Consider the following 19,508-nt stretch of genomic DNA (forward strand, 5'->3'; position numbering starts at 1 on the left):
CTTTTGCATCAGCTTATACTGGGACAATACTACTGCCAACATTATGACATACCCACAGAGAGCAGGTAAGTCGGAAGCAGGACCTGAAAACAATAATTTCTGAAGAGAGCGCTAAAGTGGTGTTTTGAATATTTAGGCAAACTCGCTCCGCGGCTTGCTGAGGACATCCAACTGTACGATGCAGAGCATCCACCCGATAGCGGTCTCAACCTGCTTTCACAAGTCCCTCCCGTATATCGCGAAGACAGTGACAAACGCTATGGATTTATTTCGCCTGATGCATGTAAACATAACTATGTGACAAAAGCAAATCAAACATTCCTCGCACAATCAGACCAACAGCCCAGACCAGGCACGTCATCAAAGGTCTCCGCCATGTGCTCTAAATGCCGCACTCATTTACAGGTCGTCGTCAATCATAACAACGCCGGAAGCTCATTCACACGATCACAAAAGGGGGACCATGTTCACCACCTGGTGTACAAATCGGGTAGACAGAGGGGAAGCACCTCGGTTGAGGAGGTCACTGACAGCGGGCAAGTAGCCGAAACATACCACTACCAATGCTCTCATCTTTCCTGTTCGGCGATGGTATCTCTCAGAATACTATCGCCACTTATCGGCCCAAAGTTTCTGCCCTTGATTAGTGACCCCGATGTCATTCGCGAACGGGCAGAGGAGGCAATTGCGGCGAACCCAGATCGTCTTGAAGGAATATCCAGCCCTTTGCCAATCACCGTGCTAGACAACCTTCGAATTTATCTCAGCAATTCTCTCCATAACAGAGACCACAGCAAGGACATATCCGCTAGTAACAAACGATTCATGGTTGCATTTGGCCTGAAGGGTCTTCCCTGCAAGGAAGTGTTGGAGTTTCTTGGGTTTACACATCTGGTATGAAAACCTCATAGTCCCATCAGACATCAATCAAGTATGCTCAGATGATATTACACAGGAAAATGGTGCTTGGCAACCTCCAAAACCAGAACCGGAATCAATGAAGCCCTACCAAAATGCTCTTTCAATCTTCCTTGACGACGCTATTCTTGAACTGCAGGCTTTGATACATAGTAGGCCCAACTCGGAGAAACGAGCGATACAAGCTACACTCCCTCAATCGTCCTCCCACGACATTCTTCATGCTCTAGAGGCATCCGACTGTTTGTGCACCCCTCGAACGTGTTGGTAATTTATGGGTGACTGATCAAATAGACCCGAAATCATTCCATGCAAGCACCTTTGAGATGCCACCTGCTCCGTTAGTTGCCCCTGACGTAAATAATATCGCTGAACAAAACTGACAATTTCTCTTAAAGATTTTACGAGGACCTTGGTGCCGTGGAAGATATGGATGCTTCGTTGATCGTGGAAGCATATAATCGCCAAGTCTCTGTGGATCCGTCCCGATCATCATTGTATTTGCAATCTCTCAAAGCTATAGGTACTCTTCGGGGTGGCCAAGACTGGGAGATTATCGACCATGCGGCTCAAGTGGCTTATGCGGAAGGTAAATATACAGATGATGATGTGAAAGAGGCATACAAATATTTCGGGCTTTGGCATGACGATCCAAATATCACTGAAGACACCATTGTTGGAAAATTCTACGCCTATCTGAGTTCAAGCTCCCATGAGACCGAAGCGCGACAGCAGCTTTGGCGGATTGGAGACAGTAGAGGTAGCGAGCGGATCAAAGCTGCTTCAGAAGATCGTAAGTCTCAAGATCAAGCACCTTTTCAATACTAATCATTGCGATGAATAGGCGTGTCCACTGTCGAGCAAGCCCAAGTCTTTCTGGGAGTTGATGACAAAACACCAGATGATTTTATCATCACGATGTATACGACCAAGGTATGAATATATGGGATTGTGATTTCTCACGTTTGACCTAATGATGAGCCATCTTCTCTAGGTCAGTGACAGTCCATCATGTAAGGACACAGCGGACCGGGCTGTCAAGCTCATTGCAGAGTCTCGCAATTCAATCGGATTGAATCATTTCCTCAACACCGGTGAAACCGTGTCCGGTGAAATGGACATTGGAGATGCATATCGTTTGCTCCAAATTCCAGATCGGACGGCAGACGAAGAGGCCATCATGGCAGCTTATACGATCTGTATCGACGATAGTCCCGGCCAAGCCGAAATCTACAACCGTGCATTGAGCGTGATAGCAAGAGAAATGGACAGTCAGTTGCTGAAAGGCATGGCTGGAATCTCTTCTGATGTCACTCAAGATTTGGCTGAATGGCCAGTTGGTTTGCAGAATATCGGTAATACCTGTTACCTGAACAGCCTTTTACAGTTTTATTTCTCAGTTCGCCCTTTCCGCGACATGGTCCTTGACATCGAAAAGTATCAAATGGATCTCAATGACGAAGCAGGTCTGGCAAACAAGAAAGTTGGCTCGCGCAAGGTGACTGCGAAGGAAGTTCAAAGGTCGCTTACATGTATGTATCTTTCTGGTAATGGGTCTTCAACTTGAGTGCGAAGCTGACCGCAGATATAGTCCTTGGCGAGCTCCGAATACTTTTTCAAAATATGACCACATCATCGAAATCTTGCGTGGCCCCGAGTCGAGAACTTGCAAGATTGACTCTGATCAGCCCCGGGAATGAGGAAGCTATCCGTCGCAGGTCGACAATATCTAAAGGAAGCTCACTGGGACACATTGATGGAGCACCTATTCTGGGCCCTCTTGGTCCTCCTCAATCTATAGTCGAGACAAAAAACGAAAAGCCTGTGGGCTCTGACCCTGAACCCCAAGGTAACAATAAGACTGGAAGGGATTTTGGAAGCGAAGAGACATCCGTACCCGCGCAGAAAGATTCTGCCCCACCAGAGCTTGCTGCTGCCGAAGAGAACGAGCAAACCCAGTCCGAGCAGGCGCTGTCCGAAGCAGAAGGTTATGTGAAGGTGGAAGCTGACGACCCTTCATCATCCGTTCCCGAACCTCCTAGCCGACCGCCACCAGTTCCCCCCAGACCTGTCGTTGAGGTCGACCGCCAAAAGCAACTGCTCGAAGAAGTCGAAATAGGTGCTCAGCAGGATGTCACAGAGGTGATTAACAATGTTCTTTTTCAGAGCCAGTGCGCCATCAAACCACGGAGTGTAGCTAGTGATGGTGAACAGGTTGACCAGATCAAAGAGTGAGCTTCCTTCTTGTCATGCTCGAAGCCTGTGACTAACAATATTCAGTATGTTCTATGGCGAAAGCCGATCCTATATTTCTACCCAAGCTGGCATTCGATCCAAAGAGGAAAGGTGGTGCGATGTTAAGGTTGATGTAGCGCATGGTCCAAAGGACATCTACTCTGCCATTGATGGCGCTTTCGATGCTCAAAAGATCAGCGTCGAGAATTCCGAGGCTGAACAATATGGCTCGATTACCCGACTTCCTCCTATTCTTCAAATCCAAGTCCAACGCGTCCAGTTTGACCCGGTAAAAAAGAGTTCTTTCAAGTCGACAAACCACCTCGAGCTCCTAGAGACTATTTACATGGACCGATATATGGACACTCAGAAACCAGAGATCGTGAATAAACGCCGACAAGGATGGAATCTCAAGAAAACTCTCAAGGCACACGAGGACCGCCGGCGGGAGCTGCTTAGGAAACAAGTATGGCACCACGCTCTATACGAGTCTATTTCGATGATCGTTATGCTAATTAGAGATCAGGAAACCGACGGCCAAGATGTTCCACAGTTGCTTCGGAGCACTAGAGATGTACTTAGAGAACTGCCATGGGAAGAGGAAGAAGACATTGATACCAACGAGGCTCTCGGTAATGAAGTTGACGAACTCGCACAGACAGCAGAGAGTGAGCTTCAAGGTAAGCAAAGGTCTTCACATCCTCGAATACACCAAATTCTAATGATTCCATTCAGCCCTCGACAAGGAGATTGAGAGTACACAGACGCAAATATCGAACCAATTTGCCGAGTATAGAAACCTCCCATACCGATTATATGCAGTCTTCGTGCATCGTGGGTCTGTGTCATTCGGCCACTACTGGATCTACATCTACGATTTTAACCGAGATATCTGGCGCAAATACAACGACGAATACGTGACTGAGGTCCAGAATCTGGATGAAATCTTCAAGAACAACGATCCTGGCAACCCACCTACCCCTTACTTCCTTGTCTACATTAACGATAGACTCAAAGATCGTCTGGTCGATCCGGTCTGCCGGGACCTCGCCGAGCAGATGCCAGACGTGCAGCACACTGAGGCTGTCCCAGCGGACGCTGATCAGCCTACGGAGCCCCTTTCTGAAGATGCTCCTATGGACCAGTCGACTGATTAGGAATTTTCGACGGGTGACGTCCAATCTCTCCCAGATCACCGCAGGAAGTTTTATGACCAGCGAGGTCGCTCCTGGCATGATGTCGACGGGTACTGGTAGATATTCCACCCCGCATGTCACTTTTGGAGGGTGGAATAGACCAGCTTACTAGTACATTTTGAATGCCCGAACCACTTGGTTTAGGCATGTAAGAGATGACATGATTGCATAACTACTTCTACCTTTTTTATGACCGTGTGATGTCCAATCTTTATGTCCAGCATAAACGCGAAGAGTATTAGCATGTTTGTGTACATACCGAAAGATACCATGAACGAAGAACGGTTAGATTCAAGCGTCTCCGATAAGAAAGTAATGACCATTCTTGGGGTACGGCGCTCTATAGCCGCAATCGGTACAGTCAACCAGTGTTATTAGTGTGATTATTCTCAGAATAACCACTCTCCATTGCTTGGTTCATTATTTTTGCCAATCTAGATAAGTTTACAGTTGATTAACCCGTTCAATTCCTCTGTCAGAACTATAATTTCAGTCAGAATACAAAGTAGCTACCCAAGTAGATACCAGAAAATCGGAGATACAGTGTAACTTATATGGAAGTTCCGAGTTCTATATAACTTGTGTTGAATACAGACTTCCATAGTAAAAGCTAGAATAAATATCAGAAATACATACTCATGATCCAAATAAGTAACATAGTAGTTCTACCAGTAAAAAAGTGATTCTTCTAATAACACTTCTCTATTGCACTGATTGCGGCTATCTACTAGATCTCACTGTGCTTCTGCGTGAATTAGTAGGCCTATGAATTTTTTTTTGTTTGATACGGTATTCATTATTCATAATTATCATTGATTCTTTAGTAGATACCAGTCAATATCCAATTTTACTAGTATATCTCGCGTTTCATACCATCGCTTCTTATTCTACGACTACACAATCGTTCTACACTAAAATGCGTGGTGGAATGTCAGCCCACAAATCCAGCAGACAAGAGGTACTTGATATAGCACGCCCACGGTAGCCTTTACTACTACTACTACTACTACTCGCCAATTGCATGATCTGATCGAACGACCGTGAATATCTACCAGCTGACAATTACATTTCAAGCATAGAGAAGATAAGGTATATTTCGATGATAATTGCTACTAATCTTGGGGCTAGGCTCAACCATGTACTAATATTTATAGTATTAATTGAATATATCCTCTTTCCTCTTTGACAACTATTCAAAGTCTAACCTATCTATAGGTCTCTAGCCTGGCCCTTAGTATTTGCCGTTACAGATAGTTATAGCTGACAGGACATATACGGTGACAACAAATCCTTTCGTGCATTAGCTGTTGTGCTAGTTCACGTCAAAGGGCTTGGTCTTTCGTCAAAAGTTCACAGTCGTTCGATAAGCAAAAGGCCAATGTCCAGCCCTCCGGGCATGTGTATGATGCTGAGATTGGTAGGCAGAAGAGAGACAGCGATAGATAGTTGCGCAATGTTGCTGTCCTTACGGGATTGGCTTATGCCTCCGGAACCAACAAGGCAAATGTTTTCTAGCTAATGTAAAGTTGGGAATGTTCGCTGGCAGTCTGCATGGGCAGACAGGTCGATCGTAGAGGAGCAAAACCACCACACGCAGTGTGCAGGAGGGCAAGAATCAGAGCGGTGCCCTACTGCGACACGACCTCCTAAGACATTCGAGCTTTCATGAACGATACACTGATATCGTCACCGCCGCAGGAAAAGACAGAATCGTGAAAAAAAAAATCCCTTGGCATTTGACAGATATGTGCATTCGAATACTATCGCACGAACACTACTTATTCTCCTAAGACTAAATGGTTGCTTTGTTGCTAAGGCCCTAATCACCTAGTTCACTAACTCCGATGTTGAGAGCGGCATTCCCTCTTACATTAACTAGTTAAAACTTAGTAGTTAATAAAGTGCAGGAAAGCAGCTTCAATTTCCAATTTTTGGCAGTTAAATATACTGATAACTAAAATTGGAAGTGAACCAGAAAACACATCAAATGGTAAAACGAGCGAATCATCGTAAATACATGAGTAGGCAGTCAAGTATATACTTCATTTTTTCACCGACCTGCGATGTTCCGCAATACCATAATCACTTGTTACATTTGTCCAAGAACCGATGCTCTGAATCACCACGATCAGCTGTAACACATCCCCATGTATAGCCATTTGAGTCACGTATCACTGCCGCAGCCACATTGAAATTGCATACTTTCGGCTTGACCATTACACTGTTAATAGCGTCATGAACAAGTCCCCCATCGATAGGTGTATTTTTGGTTTGTGATGCGAGACACCACATTGTGTCCGGAGTATTATGACCGTCATGTATGAATGGCTTTTCGAGTTTGATCGATTGCACTGTTTGATAGTTTGAAATAGCAGAGTTGGTGGAAATCTTTGTTAGAAAGTTCACCATATCGCCGTTTACGTCACAAATGTGCATATGGACTTGATCCTGAGTTATAGTTCGTACAGGGTTAATAGCCAGACCTTGGGTACTTGGGTCAGAAATAAAAGGTTGCTGGCCCCAGTCCCAAGCGGACTTTGCAAGACTTTCGTGGTTTTGTAGGGCCAAGATGTTGCGTAACGGCTGATCTACTGTGGCTAAATTGCCCTGTCCGCCGAGTTTCACCCAACCTGTTGTTCCCTTTCCGTGTTGGAAATTACAAAGTGATGGATTCTGCTTGCACTCGCAGACTGAATGAAGCCATACCCCACAGGCATCGCTGTTTTCGTTCTGCTTTGATGTGCAATCAAAATTGCAGTCGGAAAGGCAGATTCCCGAGTCCTCTGATGCACAAGTAGAAGGACCAACTGGACATTTCGTGCAGGTATCGTGGGGGCTAAATTGTCGGCAAGTACATCCATTCGAGGCGACTTCATCACGAGATATTTCATCACTTGTGCAGACATGGATGAATTGGCCGGCGATCTTTCTTGAATATAAGAGAAGGAAACTTAGAAGTAGAATCCTTTGGGAAATCATTTTGAAAATGCTGTATATTATTTCGTTGAAATACCATTCCACTCCAGAGAGAAGGATGTGTTCAGAGTAAGACGGGTTAAATATTGCTACTCGATGACTTCTATTGAATGTATCCTAGGATCTATGACACTCCATGACCTCAATGGTGCGTTCTAGATATAGTCTCGCCATTTTATTCTACTTGCGGAGTTCTGGCACCTAAAAGTCAGCATACCACTTGTTTGGATGAAGATGTTTCCTTCTTGAGCACAGTCATCAGGTTGAATAAACGGATACAAGACGATCTAGACAGAGATTCTTCGGGTGGCATCGCCGGAGATGGAAATCAGACTACTAAAGTGTTAATTTACAAAAACTATCACTCTGTTGCCTCGCGTAAAATAAAGCCCTCATTTGTCAAAATTCGTAGAGCGTATTGGTCGCCCTAGATTCGCTGCTAGCGGGATATCGTAATGGTGGCCAACAGTACCAATCGAGGCTTCCGCTACCATCCGACGCTGTCCATTCCTTGTCGATAGCATCCTCACTAAACTATGAACAAAGAATGGAGCCTATAGCAATATTTTGCAATTAGGCTGAGGGTTTGGGGGTATTGAGGTCTTCCAACAATTGCTGCATCGTACTAGTAGCAACTTAATGCGGGGGAATAGTACGTTACTTTGGAGCGATCCTAGGTATTAAAGTCGTCGCTTATATACTGCTCCAATTATTATCTGAGATCCTGCGGGGAGAGAGCCTGAATGGCAGATATATGAATATTTGTAAGATGCTATCAAGCTAGGAAAGGAATGAAAGAGGCATATGTGCATCTCTGACTATGAGGACAAATTCCCCTGTTGAAGCGGTCAAGCAACTAAGCGGCGGTGAGAGCTATAAATTCATGTGTCTGACTGGCAAAACCTGGTGTAATGCAGGGAATAGTTCTCGCAATGTGAATAGTTATTCAAGTTAATCAATCCCGACGGCGGCCGAGAGAAGCAAGCCCTTCCTGCCAGACATTATGCATTCCATATAGTGACAGGTACAGCTCTTAAACTAGTTACTGATCATGCCGGTAGAGGAAAACCTAGATTATCGCGGTCTGGATGAACGATAAACCTTTTCTCGCACAAGTGCAAAAGGGCTCTGTTCAGTATAAAAGATTAATTATAAGAATGGCGTTTCGAGAACAAGTGTTCAGTTTTATATCTCCTTTGAGAATGGATAGCAAGCAGAACAAAATTCATGGGAACTGAGAAAAAAGCTTCTATCTCAATAGGCAATGCCATTGAATCAAAAGTCTCGCACATTTTGTCCTAGATATTCCTGGGAACTTAGTTGACGCCCCCGGGAGCAATTTTCCTCCAAACATGGATACCAAACATTGCTTTTTTTTCGACTTCATGCTGGCGTAAAAGGAGGACATTATAACTCATAAACTACAATATAAAGTAGTGCGAACGACTGTTAGAAGATTATCCGCTCAGTACTTCTGATAGTGACTATCTAATAAGAACGGAATAATTCCTGTCTAAGGAAACGGTTTTAGCACTCTTCTATACCAGTCGCCATCTCACATGGTTGCCGTTCGATACTACTACGTGATTGGTATCAAGAAATAATCCTAGCACAGTTCACGAAATAATAACTGCTTGGCTAGTAAGTAGTACGAAGTACATGCTGCCGTGGTACAAAATTATCCGAGCCACTCTGGGGATGCGAGCAAGTCAGAGAGCCGTATGGAAACCAGTCAAAGAGATCTGAAATCAAAGAAGCAACGGAAAAAGAAAATTAAACTATCGACAACAGTTCAAGGCTATCCGGATCTTCGTGTTGCTAATCGTTCTGTTTTATCAGCCTCGACCTGGTTATGTCTATACTGGTTGAACTCTGTGAGTCCTACCAGTATCCCTTATTTTGCGAGCGCGATCCCCCTGGTTTTGAGGAGAGGGGGAGCCTGCCTCTTCTCGGACGGAGCTTCTATTTCGCTTATTGGTCTGTGACTGTGCAGAATTAGCGTTCTTATTCAAAGCTACCGGCTCAGGCATCTTCACCCTGCTAGAGCGATCCTCAATAACCTGAGAGTCTGAGGGGCTAGTAGGACGTATTCTGCTCTCAGGTCTTGCTTCGTCCGGAGGGGGTGTGATGGTGCCATTTGCCCCAGTAGATATCTCAACTTCAACCTCCTCTGCATCAGAAGTGTCGACTGGGTTCTTCTCAATGGAAGCTACGGATGATGTCGAACTTTCAGCTTCTGCTGAGCAGACTTGGAGATTTTTCATCTCCCGTATATCCCCCTTGATCTCCTTCAAATCAAGGGAAAGCTCCTTCACTATAACAGCCAGATCATCTTGATGACCTGGCTGTTTCTTGGTCCCAGGATTGGGCCATGAAACGGAGTTTCCCTTGATAGGTTCAGGAGAGTGTACTGGCGGTTTGCCATCATCAAAGGCTTTCAAATTGCCCTTGTAGGCAAGAATAATTCTCCAAAGAGGGCAGTATTTATCAAGAACAGATTCAGGGAGATACAGATTTCCTGTTTCTGGATTCTTCTCTAGTGCCACCCACGTGTAGCCTGGCTTCAGGATCCCTTTGAGGGCTTTGGTTTTGTAGAAGACTTCACCATGCTTTCGCATCAAATCATGGTCGTCCGCTTCCATCATCTTCCTGATATCAGCCGGCTTAAGAATTGTAGGAGAGTCTTCGGCTGTCCTCGCACCAATGGATGTCAGAGTCGCCGGCTGTGCTTGTCCATACTTGTTGGGCTTGCCGATGTGAGGAATCCTCGCGTAAGTAGCTAACATACGATTTCCCCGACGCAATGTGCCCCAGTTCTCATAGTCAGCCTTGAAGGAATTTGCTTGGTCGATGGAAACACCATCACTAATTGAGGAATCATCAGGATCAGAAGGCATTGTCTGTTTCACTGATTCACCCATCGGTGGGGATGAATGCGTACAAGGGGCCACCATCTTGATCAAGTAAACTAAAGAGGATGTCTGGAGGATACAGAAGTCAAGTGTGAAATTGTGTGAAGAGTGGAGAGATGATGAGTTTAATATTGAATTTCAAAAGAAAAGAGGAAGTGAAAAAAAAAGAGTTAGAGTGCATACTTTATATAGGTGAGCTTTTCGCACTTCCAATGTTTGCCTCAACACTATCAGCACTACCATGAAAAGGAAACTTCCCTCGAATTCGTTTGCCAAAACTTTGCCCTAATGGCAACTTGAGCTCCCCATAACAAGTATATGCAATTGATAAGTTGAAATTCCAAGGACTACCGTTTACTGCAAGCATTTGAATACTAAACCCACCGTAATTAGGTCTGCATAGGTCACCTGACTGGTGACATTCCCCAGATCGGAAAGCGTCTACCCGCCATCCGCCGCTCGGATGTCCTTCGGTAGTGACTTCGGCTGTGTGCTTTACATACTTATCAACAGTAAAAGTCAATGTAGCCCTTACAGAATAAAGATTGAAAAGAATATTTCTTGGTGATAATTATCGAAATCCGTCAATAACATCACCTTCTCTCTCTACAAATAATCGTGCATACAGTTACACAGCTGTAGTGGAATCTACCCGTGTGGGGAGATGCGGGGAGCGTCGGGAGTGACTGACATATCCGGGTCTGTTCCGCCGGTGGACTGCCGCCGCGGATGTATATAAAACTGATGAATTGCCGCCTACTCTCCAGATCTGCCTTTTCTTGTGTTTTCTGCTTTTGCAGTAATCCTATTCTTTTTCCTAACTACCCCGAATCACAATAAACCACTATGCCTTCCCAAGTGGCTACCTGCCTACGCTTTGCGCGGCAGTTTTCCGCGGATCCAGCCAAGGTAACATTGACATTCTTGGAAGCTCTTTACACTGCCTCATCTCGTCCAAAACTGACACGATACTTCTGTACAGCACCAACGCTTCCTTGCGCGTACTTTTTCCAGCAGTGTTCAACGCGCCGCCATTAACAAAGTATTCTCCTCTGCCGAAGATGCTACAAAGGATATCAAGTCAAACTCCACTCTGCTGGCCGGTGGATTTGGTCTATCTGGTGTACCCGACACTCTGATCAACGCAGTTCGAGCCAACCCCTCAATCTCAGGCCTGACTGTTGTCAGCAACAATGCCGGTGTTGATGGTTCTGGACTGGGTCTGCTTCTCCAGTCTAAGCAGATTAAGAAAATGATTGCTAGCTATGTGGGCGAGAACAAGACATTTGAGAGCATGTACTTGACGGGTGAGATTGAGTTGGAACTTACTCCTCAAGGCACATTGGCTGAGCGTTGCCGTTCTGGTGGTGCTGGTATCCCTGCTTTCTACACTCCTGCGGCGTTTGGCACCGTCGTGCAGACCGGCGACTTACCTCTGCGACACAACAATGATGGAACCGTCGCTCTCTACAGTCAGCCCCGCGATACGAAGGTATTCGATGGCAAGAGCTACGTTATGGAAGAGGCTATTAAGGGAGATTACGCCTTTGTGAAGGCCTGGAAGGCTGATAAGCTTGGCAACTGCCAATTCCGCTATGCGGCAGCCAACTTCAACGGCGCAATGGGCCGGAACGCAAAGATGACTATTGTTGAAGCCGAGCATATTGTCGAGCCTGGCGAGATTGAACCAGCTGCCATTCATCTACCCGGTATCTATGTCAAGCGTGTCATCCAAAGCACAACTGAGAAGAAGATTGAGAAGTACACTTTCGCCAAGGAAGAAGGCGCGGATACCTCTGCGTTAGGTAAAGGTGATACTGCCAACAAGCGTGAACGTATTGTTCGTCGTGCCGCAAAAGAATTCAAGAATGGCATGTATGCCAACTTGGGTATTGGAATGCCCATGCTGGCTCCCAACTTCGTCGACGCTTCCGTTGAGGTAACTCTCCAATCTGAGAACGGTATTCTCGGCCTCGGCCCTTACCCCAAGAAAGGCGAAGAGGACCCCGATCTCATCAATGCCGGCAAGGAGACAGTCACTCTTAACCCAGGCGCTTCCTGCTTCGGTAGTGATGAGTCCTTCGGTATGATTCGTTCCGGCCGCATCGACCTAACAATCCTAGGTGCCATGCAGGTCAGCGCTAAAGGCGACCTCGCCAACTGTATGTGAAGCGATACCAATACTCCATTCTCAAACTTGAGACTAACTGTATTCTTAGGGATGCTCCCCGGCAAGATCAAGGGCTTCGGTGGTGCTATGGATCTTGTCTCTAACCCTTCAGCCACTAAGGTCGTTGTCACCATGGAGCACACTGACAAAAAGGGTAACCCCAAGATTGTCAAGCAGTGCGAGTTCCCTCTGACCGGCCCCGCCTGTGTAAGTCGTATCATCACAGACCTTTGCGTCTTTGATGTTGACTTTACCGATGGTCTTACCTTGATCGAGATCGCCGACGGTGTCACCGTTGAGGAAGTCAAGGCCAAGACTGAAGCCCCATTCAAGGTGTCAGATGATCTTAAGCCTATGTTGTAATTGGCACATGGTAATTTTGAATTTACAAGAACATACTTTGGGAACGCTGGATAATGTACATAGTAAATAGTCATTCAATTGGCGGAGTTTGTGTTATGTATGGCGAAACAATTTGATCTTCGATATTGCAATTTTTTACTGAATTTTTGGGCTTTGAAACGAATTCATGAAAAGATATTGGTACACTCGAGTGGTGATACAGCAGATCAGAGCAAATACAAAGAGAGAATAAAAAAGGCCTTGTACTAGTACATGCCATGCAAACTCATATAACCCCGGGATGTCTCGAAAAATGCAACATCTTGAAAAAAGACCAAAGAAAACCCCATTTATACACACAGAGAAGACGTAAGAATTGATAGAGACGATCCATTAGAACGTAAGAGAAAGTCCAAATTATGATAAGCGAAGAATTCCACCCAATCTTTTCTTTAATCGGCCGAGCCAATCGCGATTTGGCGCCTCCTCGAATTCGCGAATGAGGTTGTCGTAATGATCCGGGTCACTGGCGGGATATCGGACCTTTTGCGACAACGGGTAACGACGCGCAAATCGATCATTCAAGAGGGAAGTCATCGCATTTACTGATGACTCCGAGAGCTCACCGTGAGGCTTAGGCACGCGGGTGTCTTTTTCCTGAGGCGATCCATTTGTTTGTTTTTGACCTAAGTGTGATTGAAGGTATGTTTGGACAGATACGGAGGCCGGACGGACCGCATCAGAGGGCCAGTGTTTGAGCAGATGAGAGATGCGGGTTTGGAGGGAGCGAGGAGTGACGGCCTGTCAAGTAGATATTAGCATTGTACTCTCACTCACACACACACACACACAATCCTTTGAATAGACTGATTGAAGTATGATATCTATCTCAAAAGTAAATACGTACAGGCTTCGCCATGGTGGATGAGTGGTGATGGTGACCTGACGAAGAATCGCGAAAGTCGAAATGGAAACTGGTTGGTAATCGACTCTGCCTGAGGCAACCCGCCACTCTCCCCTGTTGCCTTCTCCTCCGAGCACGTTCACTTCTCCATCTTCTTCGTCTGATATCCTTCGTTTCTCTTTTGTCCTATTGTGCACTCCTAATTTGTCCACTTTTTCTTCTTTTTCTTTTGTCCATACTGTTCAAACATCTTTCGCTCTCGCTCAGCTCGTCATGAGCTCGCAGCGCTATCAACGGGTCCGTATTCCCACGCCCCCTCCGCTGATCCTCTTGCCTGAGCCTAGACATCCTTCGGAATATGACTTGAATCAAACTGACATCATATAGGTGAATGCCCGCGACGAAGAAGATGACTCTGAATCATATCAGTTGAATCCTCCTCGATCCGATAATAATCCGAACTCTCCGAGTCCTTCATTCCGTTCCCGATCATCTTCACCATCGTCGAGGCGGCTATTACATGACGATTCGCAACGAAATAACGACGAACAAACATTAGCGGATGCTTTTGGGAGTGAGGATGAGTCCGATAGCGACGAGGAGCCCGATGACCGACAACGTTTGATGCGTGCGAATCCGGGTGCTCAACTACCCGCAGATAATGATCCAGTTACCACAGCGTCGTCATCAGGACTCGGAAATGGGAATGATGGTCAGGATCCTCCGAGAGCATCGGCGCTCGCTCGTCGACCTACAATATTGCCTACTTTTACACAGTCATCTGGAGGAAGCCGATCTGCCGCTATATCAAATGATGGAGTCTTCGCAAACCTGGCGGCCAAGCCGGAACGGGGCGAGAAGAATGAAGATCTGCCTCCCGTAAGTTGAATGGGATGGTCTCCTATGTGTGCTTTTCTTTATCCAACTAACACGACGATTGCCTAGTCCTACGAAGAAGCCGCTGCCGATGCAACTCCTCCATATTGGGAGACAACGATCGTTGCTCCCGGGCTCTCATCCGATGAAGTCTATGTCGACGGTTTACCGGTTGGCTCCATCTTCTCATTTGTATGGAACGCGATGATTTCGATGTCGTTCCAACTGGTTGGTTTCCTGTTGACCTATCTCCTCCACACCACACACGCCGCAAAGAACGGCAGCCGAGCCGGTCTCGGTCTTACTCTTGTTCAATACGGTTTCTACATGAAGGGAGGTAGTGATTCCTCCGGATCAGATGGAGGAGGCGGCGACCAATACGTCCCACCGCAAGATCCTAATAGCCACAATTTCGATCCCAACTCAGCTGGCGAAACCTCCGGAGGCGGTGGCGGAAGCGCTATATCCGCCATATCTACGAGCGAATGGATTTCATACATCCTCATGATTGTCGGGTGGTTTATTCTAATTCGTGCAGTCAGCGATTTCTTGCGAGCCCGGCGTCATGAGCAGCTGGTCTTGCAAAGTCCTGATCGTGGTCTAGGAGTGCCTATCATCGCCGAAGGAGAACGGTCCGAGACCGTCGTCTAATATCACAGGGTTCTCGGGAAATGGACGGCGTTCTTCAAAGGCTCTGGAGTCATCTGTGTTATTTTTCTTTTCTCTATCTTTCATCGACATCCCCTTATACTACGGAGATTCCCTTCTCCTCCCTCCCTCTCTGTCTTGGTCTTTCATTTTGCATTCTCCTTTTTATTTCAGTCTTGTAGCTATTCTGGAGATACCATGTGTTGAATATGTCGCACAGCCTCTTATTATTCCTTCTCTTTTTTTTTTTCTCACGCCTCTTTCACACCTAATACTTCTACTTTCTATTCTCAGCCTCGTAAATCGTAGTTCTTTATTGTAATCCACCACGTTTGGAGAGAAGCCCAACACTACGCAAGCCGGGCACTGCGCCACCTTTGGAGCCCTGGATAAACCGATAGGCAACCTTCATTTACACTATTTTCCCTTGCGTTCGGATTGACCGATTGACGACTCAGCCAGCGTGTTACCAACCCAAGTCGATCAGCTGAAATTCTCTGCATTTTCCTCATTGACTTACTGTACACTCCAACATTCAACCCGCCCACTGCCGACGGACCCGCTGTTTATCATTTCCCCCTCCTCGCTCTCTCTCGTTCTCCGATTCCATTATCCGCGACAAACAAATCATCCCGCGCAACTTACTCTCCAGGACATTGATATCTCAATTACATTAGGCCGGCGCACTGCGACCGCGCCAACCATGTCAACCAATGCACCGATTCAAGGACCTGTAGAGGCGCGTTCGCTATCGTCGATCACCACAATCGCTTCAAATCCCCCCGCTTATCCGCGCAATCCCACCCACGAGAAGCTCGATCCGTTACAACTGTATATCGTGAGGGTTCCAGGTAGTCAAGGTAGGCAAATCCATGAAATTATTAATATTGTACCTGTTATATTTCCTTGTATTGCATTATATTTGCCGCGCTTCGACTTGAAGCGTTCGTCCTTGATCTGGTGAACCCTCGCTGACTGGTGCCTGCGCAAATCACAGACATCTTTCTGTCCCCCGTTAAGCCAGCCACGAAATCAAGCGTGTCCGCTGAAGCTATTAATGCGTCGCTTTATTACGTTCATGTCGCAACGCCCGAAGATGAGGCCCTCTTGGAAGAGGTAGAACAAGAGCGCGAGGAAGAGGCTCTGCGAAAGCGAAAGGCGTTGGAGGCTGCTGCCGAGGAAGACCCTTCACAACGCGACTTCGTACGAATGAATAATGTTCGTCGAAAACCAGTTGGTGGACAAGAAGCTGTGCAGGCGCCTTGTCCTCCCCTGCCCTTGAATGAACAACAGCAAAACGCGGCCCCGTCGCTTCCACCGAGACCAGTTCCAATGCCTGCAGTTTCTGCTGAGAATATGTCATTTCAAGGTACACCAGTGGCTGCTTCACAGCCATTAGAGGATCAAGGATTCGCGACTACTACTACTACTACTACTACTACTACTACTACTACTACTACTACTACTATTACGGGGGAGCCAGTAAACAGGCCGGCTCTCCCTCGAAGACCTCTACCTCCCCTTCCTCCCAGCGAAGACCCCTTTGGTTCTCAACCCGAAGAGCCAATTAGGAAGACAAACCGCTGGAGTCATTTTGCTGATGGCTTGCACGGGAAAGGGTTTGATGCGTGGAAGGAGAAATACGAGTCATTTTCGGCTGGCCGTCATAGTTTTGACTCCAGCAGACCTCCATTGCCACCGCGCCCGTCAAGTGAACGACCCTGGTCATCACATAGTCCAGGTCAATCCCCGAACCGCAATCGTAGGCAGGTTCGAGACCCTCTGAGTGATGCTGGCTTCACCATTACTCTAATCCGGCGTGATCCTACTTCCGGTACACAATGGAACGTTGCAACTATTTCGACTCCTCGCGCAGACTCCAGTGCGATTGATATTGAAATATCTACCCCGGGATATAACCGATTTGCTGGATCCCAAGAGCCGCTCTCCTTGGCAGGTTTGGGTGCTAATCTTCCGGCTAGCCTGCCACCAGAGTTGATCCGTGCTGCTGGAGCTTCTATGTCACAGTCCATACCCAAAGATCAACCCTCCGAACAACAAACTGGACCGCGCAAATTTCACCGTCAAGTTTGCGTCTCAAGGCAATTTGATGATGTCCTTGGGACTGGCAATAGCTCTTCGGATTTTGGTACGGGCCACGGACATGACGCATCTTCGAAACTGAAAAGTGGTTACTATACCTTCAACTCCCCATGGAATGGAACTTGCACTTTTTCCAGCAGCGTGAATGGCCGCAGCTTAAAATGCAAACATATGATTTCTGGTCCGGCAAATATTCCAACCCAAGGCGAAGGCGATCCCAATCCAGCCGTGACTGTCGCTGAACTCCGCTTCAACACGCCTTTCCAAGCAGCCAACATTCGATACCAAGCATCTCAAGCCCATCACCCTCATCAGTCCTTCACTTCGAATACATCCACCCATCCCCATCTACACACCCACGCCTCTAACGAAGGCATGCTACAAGACCCGGACACTACTTCGAAACGCGGCTCGCTATCCCAACTCCTTAATCCAAACAATTTCTCCCGACAACGCGCTCACTCCGGCTCTAATTCGTCTCCAACAGACACCCAACGAGCAAGTTTCAACCCTTCCGCTTTAATGCGCAGAACCTCCCAGCGGGCTTCGCGTTTCGCCCGCCAAAATCAATTTGGACATTCATATCCTCGCCGCAGTACAAGTACTAGCAGCGGTGGTGACTCGGATGAAGACCGACTGGACCTTTCGTTAGCTCGTGAATTAGCTGGTGGAGGTCTTCGTGGTAAAAGTGCTAAACTGGGCAAATTGGTCATCGAAGATGAAGGGTTCAAGATGCTTGACTTAGTAGTTGCGGCTTGTATGGCTGTCTGGTGGCGTGGATACTACCATTGATTTAATGTGTCTCCGCCCATTTCTCATACAATCTCCTTCTCTTCTCGTCTCTCTTTTTTGTTCTTCTTCTTTTCGTTTCTCTTTTGATTGGCATACGAGCGATATCCTTTTTGGCCGGTATTTACATAGCGAGCGTTTTTCTTTACCAAAACTACATAAGCTGAATGTGATGAAATAGTTCAGAATACTAGTAGTATTTGAACGAGTAGGATGAAGTTGATCTTATTAAATAAATTATCGGAATTTGACAATTGACTCCATTGACTACGTAGTTCCATAGCAAAATGGTTCGTCATAATTCACGTGCCCGATGATCTTATCAGCTATCAATCGCGACTCAACATTTAGGAGAATTGAAGACGATGCGAAAACCCCATGAAACTGGTCGATTTCCAGGAAATGCAACTCCCACGAATCTAAATCGGTACATTCAGCATGGATATACCGATAGCGGAAAATGTACTAGGTACACTCGGTGCAGTGTGTTGGTCTATTCAGGTATGATGCCTTATGAAGCCAGAATGAGAACCGACATTCCAGTTATGACTAACCATGCACTGCTCAGCTTCTACCCCAGATAATAATCAATTACAAAAGACATAATACGGAGGGTCTCCAAGGATCTATGATGCTACTCTGGGCAGCAGCTGGAGTCCCACTTGGAGTATACAATATCGTGGAGGAATTCAATATTGCCCTTCGAATACAGCCTCAGATCCTTACAACGCTCAGCCTAATAACCTGGGCACAATGTCTATACTATGGAAAGGTGGGCATTTTAACATCAACCACAGATTTTTTTAAGGCTAAATGCTAACTACGGACTAGGGATTCTCAATCGCGAAATGCATTGCCGCGGTTGTCCCGCTTCTGCTGGTCCTCGGTGGGCATTGAGGCGGGTTTGATTTTTGCATTGAGAGAGGCTAAATCTCATGACCTTAAATGGCCTCTTATATTAATGGCTGTACTTAGTGCAGCTTTACTTGCAGCCGGGGTCTTGCGACACTATTGGGATATTTACGTCCATCGAACCGTGCGTGGTATTAGTTTCTTCTTTGTGGGCATCGATGCTGCTGGAGATTTGTTCTCTTTGGTATCAGTTGGTGAGTTGGCTCAAAGTTCTCATTCGTCCCATGCCAGCGAAGACTCGCTAAATCTCGATGCACGCATAGTTTTTGGTCCGGCTCTAGATGTATTGGGTATGGTCATATATGGGACCGAACTAGTTCTCTGGCTGGGTATCTTCATCTGTGGCGGTATTTTCAATTTTGCGCCTTGGTTGAGAGAGCGGTCTAAGAAGATGGAGCCCGCTCAGGAAGTTGAACCGGTTATGTTGCATCCTATGCCTTCTTCAACTTCTGTTTTTCGAACTGCTTCGGGAACTGTGGTGGAGAGACGAGTACGAGGGGCTACAGTGTTGTAACATTAGTTTGAAG

General features: G+C 46.5%; 8 protein-coding genes across 8 annotated transcripts; 5 read left to right on the top strand and 3 right to left on the bottom strand.

Moving 5' to 3' along the window:
• Positions 1-43: 43 nt before the first annotated feature.
• N7469_007938 (ubiquitin-specific protease UBP2) lies at positions 44-4,310 on the top strand (the record flags this gene model as incomplete). The annotated part of the gene is made up of 10 exons (XM_056646856.1): positions 44-65; positions 137-894; positions 956-1,160; positions 1,213-1,258; positions 1,317-1,711; positions 1,763-1,851; positions 1,913-2,450; positions 2,510-3,149; positions 3,199-3,833; positions 3,889-4,310. The coding sequence occupies 10 exons, from the start codon at positions 44-46 to the stop codon at positions 4,308-4,310; spliced, it is 3,750 nt and encodes a 1,249-aa protein (XP_056498407.1).
• A 2,121-nt stretch (positions 4,311-6,431) lies between these two features.
• Positions 6,432-7,328, bottom strand: N7469_007939 (uncharacterized protein; the record flags this gene model as incomplete). Its single annotated transcript, XM_056646857.1, has 1 exon — positions 6,432-7,328. One exon carries the CDS (start codon positions 7,326-7,328, stop codon positions 6,432-6,434), a length of 897 nt encoding a protein of 298 aa, XP_056498408.1.
• A 1,853-nt stretch (positions 7,329-9,181) lies between these two features.
• On the bottom strand, positions 9,182-10,246 carry N7469_007940 (uncharacterized protein; the record flags this gene model as incomplete). Its single annotated transcript, XM_056646858.1, has 1 exon — positions 9,182-10,246. The coding sequence occupies one exon, from the start codon at positions 10,244-10,246 to the stop codon at positions 9,182-9,184; it is 1,065 nt and encodes a 354-aa protein (XP_056498409.1).
• An 837-nt stretch (positions 10,247-11,083) lies between these two features.
• N7469_007941 (3-oxoacid CoA-transferase) lies at positions 11,084-12,770 on the top strand (the record flags this gene model as incomplete). Its single annotated transcript, XM_056646859.1, has 3 exons — positions 11,084-11,146; positions 11,220-12,399; positions 12,457-12,770. 3 exons carry the CDS (start codon positions 11,084-11,086, stop codon positions 12,768-12,770), a joined length of 1,557 nt encoding a protein of 518 aa, XP_056498410.1.
• Positions 12,771-13,166: 396 nt separating this feature from the next.
• Positions 13,167-13,668, bottom strand: N7469_007942 (ubiquinol-cytochrome c reductase complex assembly factor 2; the record flags this gene model as incomplete). The annotated part of the gene is made up of 2 exons (XM_056646860.1): positions 13,167-13,550; positions 13,657-13,668. The coding sequence occupies 2 exons, from the start codon at positions 13,666-13,668 to the stop codon at positions 13,167-13,169; spliced, it is 396 nt and encodes a 131-aa protein (XP_056498411.1).
• A 258-nt stretch (positions 13,669-13,926) lies between these two features.
• N7469_007943 (metal homeostatis BSD2 family protein) lies at positions 13,927-15,180 on the top strand (the record flags this gene model as incomplete). Its single annotated transcript, XM_056646861.1, has 3 exons — positions 13,927-13,950; positions 14,041-14,532; positions 14,599-15,180. The coding sequence occupies 3 exons, from the start codon at positions 13,927-13,929 to the stop codon at positions 15,178-15,180; spliced, it is 1,098 nt and encodes a 365-aa protein (XP_056498412.1).
• A 700-nt stretch (positions 15,181-15,880) lies between these two features.
• Positions 15,881-18,072, top strand: N7469_007944 (uncharacterized protein; the record flags this gene model as incomplete). Its single annotated transcript, XM_056646862.1, has 2 exons — positions 15,881-16,037; positions 16,175-18,072. The coding sequence occupies 2 exons, from the start codon at positions 15,881-15,883 to the stop codon at positions 18,070-18,072; spliced, it is 2,055 nt and encodes a 684-aa protein (XP_056498413.1).
• Positions 18,073-18,507: 435 nt separating this feature from the next.
• On the top strand, positions 18,508-19,495 carry N7469_007945 (PQ-loop repeat-containing protein; the record flags this gene model as incomplete). Its single annotated transcript, XM_056646863.1, has 4 exons — positions 18,508-18,570; positions 18,638-18,841; positions 18,901-18,955; positions 19,050-19,495. 4 exons carry the CDS (start codon positions 18,508-18,510, stop codon positions 19,493-19,495), a joined length of 768 nt encoding a protein of 255 aa, XP_056498414.1.
• Positions 19,496-19,508: the final 13 nt, after the last annotated feature.

This window comes from Penicillium citrinum (assembly GCF_028827155.1).
Source record: "Penicillium citrinum strain IBT 23319 chromosome Unknown utg000007l:1.0-2040159.0:1.0-2041076.0, whole genome shotgun sequence".
Classification (NCBI taxonomy): Eukaryota; Fungi; Ascomycota; class Eurotiomycetes; order Eurotiales; family Aspergillaceae; genus Penicillium; species Penicillium citrinum.